This window comes from Rhinopithecus bieti, unplaced genomic scaffold (assembly GCF_001698545.2).
Source record: "Rhinopithecus bieti isolate Rb0 unplaced genomic scaffold, ASM169854v2 scaffold_35903, whole genome shotgun sequence".
Classification (NCBI taxonomy): Eukaryota; Metazoa; Chordata; class Mammalia; order Primates; family Cercopithecidae; genus Rhinopithecus; species Rhinopithecus bieti.
Window position 1 is genome coordinate 221,229 of NW_016815549.1, and position 16,521 is coordinate 237,749.

At 54.3% G+C, this 16,521-nt stretch overlaps 1 protein-coding gene across 2 annotated transcripts in view; it reads right to left on the minus strand.

The window, feature by feature from the left end:
- Positions 1-16,521, minus strand: part of SORCS2 (sortilin related VPS10 domain containing receptor 2) — a 579,194-nt gene that overhangs the window by 90,349 nt on the left and 472,324 nt on the right. For both annotated transcript variants that reach the window (XM_017853405.1, XM_017853404.1), the window contains exon 4: positions 15,543-15,707. In XM_017853405.1, coding sequence (XP_017708894.1) covers positions 15,543-15,707 — 165 coding nt within the window. The remainder of the gene's footprint in view (positions 1-15,542; positions 15,708-16,521) is intronic.

Sequence of the window (16,521 nt, forward strand, 5' to 3'; positions counted from 1 at the left end):
GCTGGGGGCGGCAGGAGGATGGAGAGGAGGACAGGGCTTGAGAGAGGCCTGTGCAGGCAGCTCGACAGGTCCTCTGAGGGTGAGCAGAGCAAAGAGGGTGAGAAGGTCCTTGGATCTGTGCCCTGGAACCTGGGAGGAGTGAATGGGGCCAGGGGTACTCAGGTCTGTGCCCTAGACCTGGGAGGAGTGGACAGGGCCAGGGATACTCAGGGAGCCTACTCCTAGACCTGAGAGGAGTGAGCAGGGACAGGGGCGTCCTCGGGTCAGTGTCCCAGGCCTGGGAGGAGTGTATGGAGCCAGGGGGTCCTCGGGTCAGTGCCCCAGGCCTGGGGAGAAGGGAAGGGGCCAGCTGGTCCTCAGGTTCACAGCCAGGGCTCTGGCCTGGGGATCTCATGTGAGGCAGGACCTTGATCAAGCTATGAGTTTTGGAAATGCCAGGTGAAGTTGCCAGGGCCACGGGCAAGGCCCAGAGCTTCTCCCCTTTCCATGATGGCCCTTGGGAAAGGGCCTCCCCCTCCTTCATGGAAGAGACAGTCCTGGAGGGAGCCAAGATCTGCTCTGGCAGGAGGGAAGCCAGCTCTCCGGCATAGCGGCGTGTGGGGTGGCGAGGACATCTCTATCAGGACGCTCCTCTTGGCCACACCAAGCCCCACCATGCCAGGGGGGTGGGACTTCATAGCTCCATTCTCCATAGGAGAAACTGGCTATGGGTGCTGGAAATGCTACCCCAAATGTGGCATCTTGGAAACTGAGAAAACAGCAGAAGCAGGAAGCCTGTTCTCCGTTCCCTCCCCTTTCTTCCCTGAAACAGCCCCTAAACCGAGGAAGGGCATCCCCCGACCTCCTCCCACCCTCTCCCGGAAGACCCTCATGTGACAGGTGTCCTGCTCGAGGCCCAGGGAAGGAATGCCGCACCAGGAGGCTGAGAAGACACTGGACACACAGCTTTGCTAAGCCCCACTCCCTTCCCCGCTGCCCCTCATCTGATCACACCCCTTTCCCTCCCATTGCACTTCTCCAGGACCAGCCCCTGGCCATCAAACCTAAGCATAAAGCACGAACGTCCTGTCTCTTTGGGTCTTCATTTCGAACACTCCCATGTCACAGGAGACGTAAATTACATTAATTTGTTGTGCTTCTGTCTGGCTCCTGTCTTTTGCAATGGAGGCCTCAGCCATGAACCTTGAGATGGGTGGGAAAAGATCTTCCTTTTCTCCCTCCACTGGAGCTCAGCGAGCAGGGGTGCTCTCCGAGGTGGTGGTGCTGGGTGTGTAGCTGCCCATGACCATGATGGGCGCCATAGGCAGCTGCCACACTCCAGAGGCCAAGAGCAGGCAGGGTCCTATGTGTCATCTGACACAGGAGAGCCGGGACAGATCCAGCAGGACAGGCAGGGGCCCAGGGGTCAGGAGCTGTGACTGTGCCGGGGCCACCTGGGCCCTGCAGCCTGGGGTGGCAGCTGCTGTGTGTGCAGTCACTCCTGGTGGACCTGCCTTCCTTGCGTGCTGCTCCAGCCCTTCCAGTGCCTCCTGTGTTCAATTCCCCCAGTGGAAGTTCTGGATGGGCCTCTGGTTTCTTCCCCCACTGACTGGCATCAGGCCAGCATCTGAGGGTTGTGGGGGTTTCGGCAGCCAGAGGAAGCCAGAGGCCATTCCAGGAGGAGGGAACAACCGAACACAGGCCCTGCAGCCAGAGGCGCTGAGCACACAGTGGGGCTGGCTTCAGGGTGCCGGCCCCCCATGGTGCCAAGGCCAGTGTCACCAGCAGGCTAGGCTGATGCTGGGGGAGGGGACAGAGCTCTGACTTCATTCCTTAGGGCTGGGGAGTTAGAGAAGGGTTTTAAGCAGGCGGCAAGAGCTTCCCTCCCTGGTGTATGGCAGGGGCACGTGACAGCCGTCACTGAAGCACGCCCTGAGAGTGATCCCATGGCCTAAGAAGAATGTGCCTTCCGAATTCCCAGCTAAGGAATCCGGGAGTGGCCAACCCCAAGACTCAGCCCTTACCCATGAGGAACAGGCCCCGGCCCATCCCTTGGAATGCAGGCCCTGCAGGGGTAGAGTTCCTCTGTTCTGGGCTGGGTGGAGGTTGCTAGGGGAGGGTGCGGAGGGAAAAAGCTACATAAACTGCAGGCTTCTTACAAATGGGAGCAGCTCTCCTGTCCAGCCCACTGCCACCAGACTGTCCCTGCATGTAACTTCTTCCAATCAACCCTGTGTCTCATTCACTGTTTCTGGGTCTCTTCTGTGGCCTCTTGGGCACAGTGCCATCCCTGCTGGAGTCAACAGGGGCCTGGCACAGCAACTGGGAAACGCCTCTGCTCACTCTGGAGGAGATGAACGGGATGGCAGAGGGGCCTCCTGGAGCCAGTCTGACCTCCTCTTCTCTCTCCAGAGTGGCCAGGACATCTAACAGCAATGCCAGGAAGCCTGGGCTCCCATCCTCACCTGGAACCAGCTACCTGGGCAGGCCTAAACTGGCTGACAATCCTCATCCTCACTCAGAAGGTCGGGATAAATCAACTGGATCACGTGCTTTGGAAGAGTCTAGCCCATGTCTGACACGCAGTCCATCCACAACATGCGTTTGCCTTTCCCCGTCCTGGACAACAGGAGACTCTGTTCCTTTTCCCTTGCCTCTCCTCCGACTCTGGCTCAGTGTTCATTTGCATTTCAATACGTTTCATCCCTAACTCCCAGGTGATGAGTGAACACAGACATTGGGGCTGGGCCAGTGATTCTATAACTGATGTCCCCAGTTCATCTTTGATTTGCGTTATGTTTTTGCCAGCTGCCCTTCTGGGGGTAGGGGCTGTATTGGTGCAATACAGCCCACACTGCATTTATCAGGGGGGGATGGACCACGTGGGGTTTAGGGGATCCTTTGCACCCCAGTAGCATCTTACGCTGAAATCCTTGTTATTGAAGCAAAGCTCAGAGCTCACCGTGTTTTGTTGCAGATTCAGGTGTGGGCCAGGAGAGGTCACTGGCCGCCGCACAGGTGTGGCTGATGGAAGAGGCGGGCTGGGCTGGGCTGGGCTGGGAGGGGAGAGAGGGCTGGACAGGGAAGCGGGGATCCAGGTCTGCGGAGCTGGCATCTGCCTCCGTGTCATGGCCACTGAGTCAGTTCCTTGCCTCAGTTTCCCCATCTATAAAATGATGCCCCAGCTGTAGCGTTTCAAAGGGGAGAGTCTGTGAGTCTAGGGTTCTTGGGCTCCAGCAGGCCTGGCTCTACTAGCACCCACCGTACACAGAGGGAGACCCTGCGTGCGTTCCAACGCTGTTCCGAGCCTCAGTTTCACCACTTCTTAAAACGGGAATCGGCCTCCTACTTTGAGGGATGTTGTGGGATCATCCAGGCACGCGGCAAAGCGGTTGCACTTGCCACGCACACAGCACTTTCTGTCGTGATTACTGCCTGATAACAGCCATAATAGCAGGATCCGCTCCACGTGTGAGCACCAGCCGGGCCCTTTGCCTCTCAAGGCGCCCCCACAACATCGCTAGGAAGTAGATGCTTCTAAAAATACCTCGTGCAGACGGAAGATGGAGGCTCGCAGCAACTGAGTGATTCGCCCAGGGTCACCCGCTGTCAGACCCGCACTTGAATGATCTGTGGTTTGAACGCACTTCTCTTTATTCCTTCTGTGATCAGGGTCTGTCTAGAATGAATCATTTGAGCACAGCAATTTCCATCACTGGCCCAGGAAGGAAGGAAGGCTCAAGTCAGCCACTCCACCCAGATTCTCCATCTGCATAACGGGCACAACATTCACACTAACAGCGGCCAGGATCAGAGGCCACATCTGCTGGCCCCGAGGGCTGGCACGACTGACTTCTTCTGTGCCACGTGCTCCTTTTCTGTTCCCACATGTCCTTGTCATGGATGCTATGTTATGAGGAACAAATGACATCACGGATGTCACTGCTGCTGCAGACACCGCTGCCGCCACTGCTGTTCATCAAAGAAGGATGTGCAGAATCTCAGAAGGGAAAGAGGTCATCAAGCCCAACCCTGTGCAGCCCTGTCTTTCAGCACAGGCAGGTGTGCCCCCTCTTCCTGGAAGCCCACCTGGGCCTAATCACCCTCTGCTCCTGACCCAGCCTCCAAGCCCAGTGCCCAGGGCCTTTTCCTCTCTGGGTTCTTGTCCTCGCCTTCCTGCTGCCATGTTTAACAAGTCACCATGCTTCAGACGCAGTTGTGTACCCTGTACCAGCTGCATGCTGCACCCCTCTCCACCCAGGGCCATGGTCCAGCTGGGCCACACCGTCTCCATGGACCCCTGCTCCCAGCTTTTGGTCCTGCAGCTGCAGAGTACACCTGGTCCTGCCACTCTCCACGCAGACCTTCCAGGAGAGGCGTGGCCTCCGCAAAAGCCCACGCCCTCACGTGATTACACAGCTCTCCCGAGGCCGTCGGACCCCCCTCTGGCTGCCATCCTGCTCACTCCCTGCATGCCCCCACCCCAGGCACACTTGGCTTGGGGCTCACTCACACTCGTGGCGCTAATGTGTGCCCAGGGTCCTCTGAGCATCTGCACCTGCTGTGCCCTCTGCCTGGAATGCCTTTCCTCATCACCAGCCGGTGTTCAAGACGCAGTTTAAAGTCACCCTCTGGATCAGGCATTGCTAAGGCCACTGGCTCAGAGCCCCTGCTCCTTCTATTGCAAAGCCAGGGTTAGAGCTCTGTCTGTGAAGTCAGAGTCTGCCTAGGGCCCAGATGCCAGAGAGGATGGGGCTGCAGTGTCTTTGTCCACCGCACCCTCATGTCCTGGTGCCAGCGCCAGCTGGGACTTGGGGAGGGATCCCCGGGCTTGTCCCCTCGTGCTATGCTCAGAACCCTGGTTCTCTGGCCTCCAGCTCCTCAGATCCAGGACATCCTGTGTCTCCTAGTCCACTCCCATCGCTCCCCAGGGCTGCCCTGGTGCCTGTCCCTGGTTTCTAGCCTCTCTTCCTCCACCATGGCAGGCCCAAGCTCACATTCTGGGCTCTCCCACCATGCAGAAGCCAAGCCCCTTGGCAGCCCCCTCACTCCCCGCCTGCCCTCAGTAGACCCAGCAGTTTCTAACGCATCCCTCATCACCTGCTCTACACCACCGTCTTCATCTAGAAAGGAGGCCCTGCAAGGGCAGGGGCTGGTCTGTTTTGTTCCCAGCGGTTGCCCCAGCTCCTGAAACCTAGGAGGCCCTCTACAAATACTCCCAGGCAGAGGAAGGCCGGGTCTCAGTTCCAAGGTTGCTGCTGCCTGGGGGCGGCATGAGGCCCACATTGAGGCTCATGCCACACATCCCCCTTCCAGGATCCTCTCCTGCCAGGAAGTGACTCAGGCCCCATTTCTGCCCTGATGACCCCTGATTCCTTGACACCCTCTCCAAGTCACTTCCTCCCTGCACCACCCCCAGCTTAGCAGGGCCCAGCTGGAGCTGGCTCCTGTCTTAACCAGCCCTGCTCCCCCAGCCTCCATGTCTTCCTCCTCCTCCTCTTTGGTCTCAATAAATGTCCTCCCTCCTTCCCACCATCCACCAGGTCCTCCAACCCTAATCCCAGAGGTGCCCACCACCCCACCTGTCCCACTGTAAGCAGAGCCCTCAGGGGCTGGCACCGCATCCCATCTCAGGCCACCCCACTTCCCCACCCCACCTCGGCTGCTCCTGCCTCCCCCAGTCTCCCATCTCGGAAACTTCGGCGATGAGACACTATGCAAGCAACCGCAGTGAAGCTCAAATGCTCAAGCTGCCAATTAGCTGGTCCTGTAGCAGCAAGGCTTTGCCACGGTTCACGCTTCAGAGCCGAGATGAACACACCTGGAGCACTCATGCAGGGCTGCCCATGGCAGGGTCCCCGCGGATGAGCAGATCAGAAGAACCAGCCGAGGGCTGAGCCCACTGCAAGACTGGCCAGGATGTTGCCCAAGGAACCACGGCCAGGAGACTGCAGGTGTGAAAAGTAGCAAACCCTGGGTGGCTGGCGACCTCCCTGCCCTCCTCGTCCACATCAGAACTGGATCTTCCTCACACAGCCTTTATTCTCTTACCAACAGTGGATGAATTCCTGAACTCACCTTGAAAACTACAGACCCCACCATTGTCGCAAGTGCAATTGCAGCAAATGTCCCCTCCCTCCCTCTTCCCCACAGCTGGAGAAAAGCAGACAGGGCCCTGCATCATGGAACTGTCCCGGCAAAGGTGCCTCCACGGCGTCTTCAGGGATGAAGGCTGAGCCCGTGACCCTGACCATGAGCGATGAGAAAGGCGGCTGTCTGTGTGGTTGTCCGGCAATATTTTGCATTCCGGGTACCACGAGTGAAATCATCTCTCTCTTCAACAAGCCTGGGAGTTCACTTTGCTAGGCCACCCCCCTTTGCCGCCACCCGCTTGGAGAAAGCACCCACGATTGCTAAATTGTCTTAAAGAAAGAGGTTGAGAGTCTGTCTTGCTCAGCCCATCAAACCCCAGCTAACCCCACTCCCACGGTTGCCCGAGTCCAGCCATTTGGAATGGGGGCCCCTTCCCCAGCTTCCTCCCACCCTGAGCTTCGGCTCTATTGAACTACGCACTGTGATCTAAACCTGCTTTTTCGCTCTCTCGCCTCCAGGCCTTTGTGTAAACCATGCCCTCTGCCTGGAACATCCCTACTTTCCTCTCATCGCCTGACTACCTCCTGTTTTTCAGGGCAGCCTCATTCCCAGCTCCACATCTCTGCAGGTAAGAGTCTGGGTCACCCGGCCTGACAGCCGAGGCCCTGAGTGATTGCCCTGGGCCCTGTTTCCAGCAAACCCCCTCTGGTGTAGCGTAAGTCACACTCCCCCGACAGGATGCACCCCGATCCCAAAACACACATGTGCCTCCTGCCCTGGGCTTTTGTCCAGGATGTTCTCTTCACACGGGATACTGTATTAGCCGACGTGGGCTTCCATAACCACATAACCCAGAGGGTGCGGCTTAAACCACAGAAACAGATTCGCACACCGTTCTAAGGCCAGAAGTCCAAGATCAAGGTATTGGCAGGGTTGGTTTCTCCCTCCTCGGCTTGCAAACGCCACCTTCTCCCTCGCCTTTATGTGGTCTTCCCTCTGCCTGTCTTTTTTTGGTGTCGTTTTTGAGTTTTTGAAACAGAGCCTTGCTCCGTCACGCAGGCTGGAATGCAGTGATGCAACTGTATCTCTCTGCAGCCCTGAAACTCCTGGGCTCAATCGATCTTCCTGCCTGGGAGTATCGGTGTGCGACACCACTCCCGGCTGTCTGTGTCCTGATCTCTTCTTATAAGGATACCAGTCAAATGGATTGGAGCCCACCCTAATAGTCTAATGTTTACTTAAGGGCCCTATCTCCGAATATGGCCACATTCTTTCGTACCAGGGGTTAGAACTTCAACACAGGAATTTTGGGGGACACAATCCAGCCGTATGGAGGCACACCTTTCACCCCCACCCCTGAAGTCCTCCCAGTCCAGTTCCAGCTCCAGCTCAGCTGCCTGCATCTTGGGGGCGCTGTCCCCAGCCTGCCGGCCCCGTGTGCACTGTGGGGAGCTCATGCCTGCATAGCTGTTTGCTGACTTCCTTGCATCCTGGGCGTTTATCTCCTGTTCCTCTGCAAAGCCGCTCACGGCTCGCGGGCACACACCTGCCTCGCTCACCTGAGGCCCCAGTGGTAGCCCCGAATCCATGGCTGCCGGGTGTACAAGGCCCATTTGCTGACTGAAAGATCACGTTTGACTCTAGGGCAGGGGCTGGTAAATGCGCTCTGTAAAGGGCCAGGTAGTAAATATTTTCAGCCACGGGGGCCGTGTGGTCTCTGTAGCAACCACTCACCATGGCCTGGGGAGCAGGAAGGCAGCCAGAGACAGTGGTACACAGAGATGGTGAGCCATACACCCTGGAGCAGGTGTCAGCAAACCACGGGGTGTCGCCTGGGTTTGTAAATGGAGCTTCACTGGCACACAGCTGTGGTAAGAAGCCATCACCTTGTCTATTCAGAAAGGACTTTTTAAAGAAAGTGTTCATCCCCTAGAACATAAGCTTCATGAGGGCAAGGAGTCTTTACTAAGCTTGTGGAGCAGTGCCTGCATGCAGTATGTGTTCAATAAATACCTGCAGCTCCAGCCATTTGTTGTACTTCTTTTTCTGTCTGGGCCTCAGTGAGAGAGGCTGGAAGCAGCTGTGGCCTTTCATGGAGCCAGGCACTGAGCTGTGCTTATTGAATGCCGCCTCACTTCACACTCACACATACACACACGAACACATACACACATGTACACACACACATGCATGTACACATTCACAAACACACTCATAAGATGGCAGTTTTCCCTTTTGACAAATGAATTGAAGCTCAGAGAGGTTAGGTAAGTTACTCAAGGTAACACAGCACTGCCTTATGTCAGCAATTCCCATCTCACAGACTTGAGCTCACAGGACTGTACCAGGGGCTGAGGAGTCACCCCTGCCTTCAAGAAGGATGGCTGGTCACCTCCAGCCCTTTCTCTGTGTCATCTGAGTGACTCAGGCCAGGCACCCTTCTATCTCATGGCTCAATTTACCCATCTGCAAATCGGGAAGGCACTGCTCATACCCACAGTCAATACATGCATAAAAAGCGAGTCATTACCATGGGTTCCTGTGGGCAAGGCAATAAAGCCTCCACATTAATGGATGGCATTATCATTGTCATCATTGCCTCATGCGCTTGCGTTTATGACACCTGCCTTGGAGCTTTATGAAGCCTTTCAAACTCACTCTCCTGGGAGGCGCTTTTACTATCCACCATCAATTGCTGCAGAAATAGAACATTTCTGCTTAAGAAAAGATAAACACCAGCAAATAAACAAGAAAAAACACATCTGGGACAGCCCAGTCACCGCAGCTGAAACCTGCATGGGTACATCCTGTGGAAGGGTGAATTTCATCCCTCGACACCTCAGAAAGCAGTGGAGGTGGTAAGCGAGGACACGCCTCCTACTCTCATATAAAGATAAAAAGATAAAAAGTCAGAGTGAAGCAGGACAGGAGGGAGGGAAAGGAGCAGCTTGAGGGCCCAGGAAGGGCACACAGAAGAGTGTGCCAGTGTCTCCCATGGTTTCTGGAGGTTCTTTGAGTCTGCCCTGGACTGTTAGTGGGAGTTGGACGTGATTGGTGGCACTCAACATGCTTTCTTTTTTTTTTTTTTTGAGACGGAGTCTGGCTCTGTCACCCAGGCTGGAGTGCAGTGGCCGGATCTCAGCTCACTGCAAGCTCTGCCTCCCGGGTTTACGCCATTCTCCTGCCTCAGCCTCCTGAGTAGCTGGGACTATAGGCACCTGCCACTGCGCCTGGCTAATTTTTTGTATTTTTAGTAGAGATGGGGTTTCACCGTGGTCTCGATCTCCTGACCTTGTGATCCTCCCGCCTCGGCCTCCCAAAGTGCTGGGATTACAGGCGTGAGCCACCGCACCCAGCAACATGCTTTCATCCCTCACTCCAGGGTGCCTTGTTGCACTGCAGAGGCCTCAAAGTCGCAGCCCAGCATTGCATGGACTCCCTTGCAGCTAGATTTCTGGGTCAGGTGGGTGCACTTGTGCTAGGTTTGGAAGGTGAATGTGAGGCAGAGGCTTTTTCCTGCCCCACTGGGTCGTGTCTGCTGCCAGCAAGGTCAAAGGACATGCTGCTATGTCCACCCTCCAGCTCTGGAGGGTGGAGAGGTGGTGGTGGTGAAGGCAGAAGCTGGACTCCACATTCTGGTATCCAGTCACTGGCTTTGTGGAAGTTACTAGGTGCAGGCTGTAGCAATGGCAACATCAGCTGCACCAATCACATGTTTTTGAGCTTGATAAGTCTGGGAGGTTCTGGTCCCCACCTTCCTGACAGGCAGAGGTAGAAGCTTCCTGGTGGGTCTACACCACAGGCTTTCAGGAGGCATCCTGGGGAGGGGGGTCCAGTCTAAAACCCCCTCCCTATCTCCCAATAATTTAGAAAGCACTGATCCCTCCTGTTAAATCCCTTTTCTGCTTACATATCCAGAGGGGAGTATTGTTCCTGCCCTGAGCCCCAGCAGATGAAAATTCTTAGAGCAAAATGAACACATGCTGAGTGAGGGCTTCTCATTGCTGAGAGAATTGTTCTGTTACTCAAGAGATGCCCAATCTCCTCCCTGTTCTGAAGTCTGAGGTCAGAGTGAGCCATCAATGTGGTGTCGAAGCTTGTAGCTCTGCTGGGCAGCTCATGAACCTGCTGATATTCACAGCAGCCAATGCGAAGGCTGCACCTCTGTTCACTCCATATTAGGGCTCTCCTCACACCCACTGCCAGCACTTTCTACTATTTCTTTAATATGGATCAATGCAAACACTGCTTTACTTAAGGCTGGGGGACTGTGAGGGTTTTCTTTTTCTTGTCATAGGTGATCATCTTTATTGCTCTGAAGATGTATTAAAAAATAAAGATACATTCTGATCCATTCTTTAAGACCCTGTTTGAACATTCCTCCTCCAGGAAGTCTTCCCTGATTGCCTACCCAAAGGTGTCTTCTCTGTCTTACTAAGTTTCTGAAAGGCAATCCTGGGCTCAGATCAATTTCTCACAGTGCTGGGAAGCAGAAGTGCTTGACGGGGAATAAAATTCAAGAAAATATAAAAGTGAGTTTATGCTTTTAGAAGTAAGTGCCCAGGGTTCTGCTTCGGCAAGCAGGTCTGAGGACCAAGCACAGAGGAAACAGGCTGGTCAGTTTCATGTCAGCAGCCCCCAGGAAGCTGGCATGGGAAGGGACTGCTGGGCTCTCACGTCCTACCAATCCCAAGGAGCTACTGCAGTTGGCTGAGTCTTGGAAGAAATGCATACTATGCTGTCACCCAGGAAGGCTGTCCAGGCTCCAAGTAAAGTAGCCTCAGAGTGACCCAAATCATAACGAGGATAAGGGAAGCATCGTAAAGTCATGGAACAGGGCACACTGAGGGTAGGTGGATAGGTGTTTTCTGGAGGCAGGGCTGGCATCTGGGAAGGAAGAGGTAGGGAAGGAAAGGGAGGCAAGCCTTTGGCTTTGCACAAATCTGCAACCCTTGGAATGGAGCAATTGTGTCCACTCGGTTGACTCTGAGCTTGGCATGTGACTTACTTTGGCCGATGCTGTGTGAGCAGATGTGATGTGTTCCAGGTCAGAGCTGTTACGCTAAAGCTGCTCATGTGGTTTGCTCTGCAACCCCTGGAGCCTCTGCCCCCCATCATGAGAATAGCCTGCTCTCAGCATAAGAGTCCTATGGGGACGTGAACTCCACCATTAACCAGGAGCCTCATATAGCCAATCCCAGCAAAGCCCAGCAGAGCCGCCGGGCAACCCACAGAGCCCCAGGAAGAAGAAATAATGCTTGTTTCTGTAAGCCATTGAGGCTTGGGGCTGTGTGTTACTCAGTATGATTGTTGCAGATACCTGCCTAACACACCAGATGTGTTGGAGTCAAGGCTGGTGTTGTTCCACCACACCACCCTACTTCTTGGGAATTAGAGCTTTGAAAACCGCATAGCCCCTCAAAAACTAAAGCCCTGTTGTCATTGTTATTAATTTACTCAAATTCCTCATTCCTTTTACAACTGCAACTAAGCCTTTTTCTTCCCCTTTTCTTTCCTTATCGTCACAGAAAAGAACCAAAGCAAATAACTGAGATTTCAGCTCCATTAATTTTTCAGGGCACCATAAATTAAAGAGCAATTGCAATGCAGTCAATTTCTGCGGGAAAATAAGTCTCCTTGATTGTGCTTTAGTCTAATTACATGGAAGGCTAAGTAGTGCTATTAATACCCAGAAACACAAGCTATCACCAAGGAAGGTGCCAGGAGCAAAGAGGCAGCCCAGGAGGCTGAGAAATGCAGGAACGCCAGTCAGGGAAGACCAGACCTTGGCAAGGAGGCCAGGTCCTGTCGACAGCCATGGCAAAGGACAGCCAGGAATTTCCATTTGGAGGTCCCTGACCTGGACAGTCCCTGTTGGTAGAAATTTATCATTCATTCATCTAACCAACAGTCTGCCATCCATCCATCACCCATCCATCCACCATCCACCCATCCATCCACCATCCATCCTTCCATCCATCATCTATCCATCCACCCATCTATCTGTCCACCCATCTGTCTACCCATCCATCCATCACCCATCTGTCCACCATCCACCCATCCATCCACCATCCATCCATCCATCCGTCCATCCATCATCTATCCATCCACCCATCTATCTGTCCACCCATCCGTCTACCCATCCATCACCCATCCGTCCACCATCCACCCATCCATCCACCATCCATCCATACATCCATCCATCAACTATCTATCCACCCATCTATCTGTCCACCCATCCATCTGTCCACCTATCCATCCATCCCCATCCATCCACCCACCCACCTTTCCATCCATTCATTCCCATCCACCCATCCACTCATCCACCCATCCACTCATCCATCCATCCATCCTTCCATCATCCATTCATCCATCATCCATCCATCCATCCACCCACCATCCATCATCAATACATCCATTCATCCACCCACCATCCATCCATCCATCCATTCACCTATCCACCCATCCATCACTCATCCATCCATCCATCCATCCATGCATCCATCCATCCATCCCCATCCACCCATCCATCCATCCATCCATCATCCATTTATCTATCCATCATCTACCTACCCACCCATCCATCTATCCATCTATCCATACCCATCCATCCATTTATCCATTCATCCATCCATCCCCATCCATTCATTTATCCATCCATCCATCCATCCATCCATCCACCCATCATCTATACATCTATTCATCCATTCATTCATCTGTCCATCCCTCCACCCATCCATCCACCCACCCATCCTCGATCTGTCCATCCAACTAATATTTTCAGCCAGGCAGGCAATTTAGATTAAAATGGTGAAAAAGACCAGACACCTTCCCTGCCCTCAAGGAGCTTACCCCAAGTGTATGTATTGGGTGTAGGCAATAACCAAATGATTGCACAAATACATAGTTTCCTGACATGGTTTGGCTCTGTGTTCTCACCCAAATCTCATCTCAAATTGTAATCCCCACATGTGGAGGGAGGAACCTGGTGGGAGGTGATTGGATCATGGGAGCAGTTTCCCCCCTGCCGTTGTTGTGTGATAATGAGTGAGTTCCCACGAGATCTGATGGTTTAAAAGTATTTTGCATTTCCCAACTTGTGCTCTCTCTCTCCTGATGCCTTGTGAAGATGACACCTGCTTCCCCTTTGCCTCCCACCGTGACTGTAAGTTTCCTGAGGCCTCCCCACCCACGCGGAACTTTGAGTCAATTAAACCTCTTTCTTCATAAATTAATCAGTTTCAGGTAGTTCTTTATAGCAGTGTGAAAACGGACTAATAGATACCCATTGTGATCAGTGTTGAGAAAGAGAAGCACAGGAATATGGAAGAGTGTGAAATACTGGGGCTCAAGCTGACCTCGGGTGGCACAGGGAAGGCTGCCGATTTGGGCAGCTTGTGTTTGCCTTCCAGGTCCATGCTGTCTCTTTCCAACCCTTCTCTGACCCTGGGAGCTGACTTACGTAGACAGATCCTCCCTTCTCTGGCCCTGAGACTGACCTGTGTAGACAGATCCACAGCCTCTTTCCTCTAGCCTCTGATTGGATTCTGCCTGTGGGAAGCCTCAGTGCATTGGAGAGAGAGAGGCATGTGCTATTCCTCTCATTCCCTGACTGTTCAGCCACAGTTTGGCTCAGTTGCTCTACCCAGAGCCAGGCCTCCTACTGGGACCCTTCCTGCAACTGTGGAGCCCACACCTCCTGTTGGGCAGAGGTGCTAAGTTCAGAGTGGCCCCTAAAAGGTATCCACGTCCTAATCCTTAGAACCTGGGACCATTAACTCACAGGGCAGAAAGGGAGCCTGCAGATGGGATTGCTGAGGTCTTCAGATGTGAAGATCACCCCAGGCTATCTGTGTGGGCCCTAAACGAAAGCCCCTGAGTCCTTACAGAAAGTAGGAGCAGAGAAAGATTCACACACACCCACACACGTCCACATACACTCACACAAACATGCACCCACACATGCTCATGTACACTCATGCAAACACACACGCTCACATAGGCTCTCTCACACACCCCCACACACTCACACACCCTCACACACTCACACACGTTCACATAGGTTCTCACACCCACACGCTCATACACACCGCCACACACTCATCTACACTCACACAAACACACATGTTCCCATAGCTTCTCTCACACACACACCCCACACACGCACTTTCACACTCACACGCACATGCGCTAACACCCACACCCACACTCACATTCACACCCACACTCACACATTCTTACAAACACACCCACACACCCACAAACTCACATACACGTTCATGCACACACCCACACCCTACACACACTCATACAATCACACACACACCCTAACTCACACCCACAATTAACACACTCAAATACACCCTCACACTCACTCTCACACTCAAACACCTCACCCACACACATACCCACACACTCACATACACGTTCACATCCACATACACTCATACGTTCACACTCACAGTCTCACACCCACCCACACACTCATATGCATTCACATACATGCATGCACACACACACACACACACACACACACAGTAGGCAGTGTGGAGATGGGGCAGAGGAGATTTGGAACCTGAAGGTATGGAGGTGCGGCCACAGCCAGGAGATACTGGCAGCTGCCAGCAGCTGGAAGAGGCAGGGTTGGACTCCTCCCTAGAGTCCAGGTGGAGCACGGCCCCACTGACACCTTGATCTTGGCCCAGCGATGCTGGTTTTGGAATGGGGGCCTCCAGAATTGTGAGAGAATAAGTTTCTGTTGCTTAAACCACAGCCTGTGGCCATCTGTTCCCACGGCTGCAGGAAAGGAACAAAGTCCTTTCCTCCAGTCCTTTCCTACTGGGCCCTCCCCAGCCCCTGGGCCCTCTCCCTCCCCAGCCTCAGAACCCAGGTGAACCCCTCCCTGCAGATGCAGCCCAGTGCTCCCCACCAGGCTGGACTGCCACTCTCCCACTCACCCAGGGAAAAGGCCTCAGTTCCCTGCTGAGCCCCACGGACACAGCTCCCAGAGGAGGAGACGCTGATTTGGGGAAGAACAAGTCACTGCTCTCGGCGAGGGTAGAAGAGCATTCCAGACTGAGGGAAAGGCCTAGTGCAGTGTGATGAGAGTGTGCGGAATGTTCCGGAAGTGGAGAAAGGCCCTTGGGACTGGTGTGCAGAGAGGGATGGCGAGTGGCATGATCCTAATCGCCTGCTACTCACTGGTTCCTCTCTTGAGCCTCTGAGCCCGGTGCACTGTCCACCTGACCACTTCACTCAGCTCCCACAGCACAGCCAAGTGGGCACGGTCCCTCGAGAGGGCACCAAGGACAGGGCAATGGCGGGGTCCAGCATCCCAGCCCCCAGCCCCTGGAGGCTCCTCTGCAGCCAGCCCAGGGGTTCTGGGTCTGCTCCAAGGGGGTACTCGCCTCCAGGTGGGTCAAGCAGACCCTAGCCCCACACGCCAGGCGAGAGGCATCCGTACAGCTTACCTTGCTCTCCTTTGTGTAGGCGAGCACCTTGTCCTCCTCCTTAGGGTGGAAAATCAGAGTATCCACGAAGAAGGGAATGGGCTGCTTCTGGAAGGTGGCGCCTTCGTCCGCACTGAGGAATAGGCTCTGGTCCCGGTCACTGAGTGAGGAGCTGACAAGGATGACCTGAAACACAAAGCAGGTTGTGAGGCCCGGGCCAGGCGCGCCTCTCCCCCAACATCTGAAAGGGGGTTGTGAGGCCTGGCCTGGGTGTGCCTCTCCCCTCTAACCCCTGACACCAGGGAGGAGTGCCCAGAAATGGCGGGCCCGCCCCCAGCCCAGCCAGCTCAGCCTAACTACAGCCATCCATTCATGGAGTCTCGGGACCAGCCTCTCACCCCTGTACACCAGGGAGGAGATGTCCAGAAATGGCGGGTCCACCCCCAACCTGACCGGCTCAGCATGAATCACAGCCATTCACTCATCCGTCTACTCATTCATGGGGTGCCTGGGCCGGGTTTCTCCACACACCAGGAAGGGGTGCCCAGAAATAGTGGGTCCACTCTCAACCCGGCCGGCTCAATGCAAATCATAGCCATTCACTCATTCATTTATTCATTCATGGAGTGCCTGGGTCAAGCTTCTCCTTACACCAGGGAGGGGTGCCCAGAAATGGCGGGTCCACCCCCAACTCAACCGTCTCAGCCTAACTGTAGCCATACATTTAGGCATTCATTCATTCACTCATTTATTCATTCATGAGTGCCTGGGCTGGGGGCCCCCCACAAGCCAGGGAGGGGGTGCTGCAGAAATGGCAGGTTTCCCCCAAACCCAGCTGGCTCAGTGCTAATCATAGCCATTCATTCATTCATTCATTCATTCATTCATTCATTCATTCATGGAGTGCAGGGCACTGTTCTGGGCACTGAGGCTCCACTGTAAATGAAGGGTTCACGGCCTCTGCCATGAATTCGAATCCATTCCCGAGAGCCAAGACAGA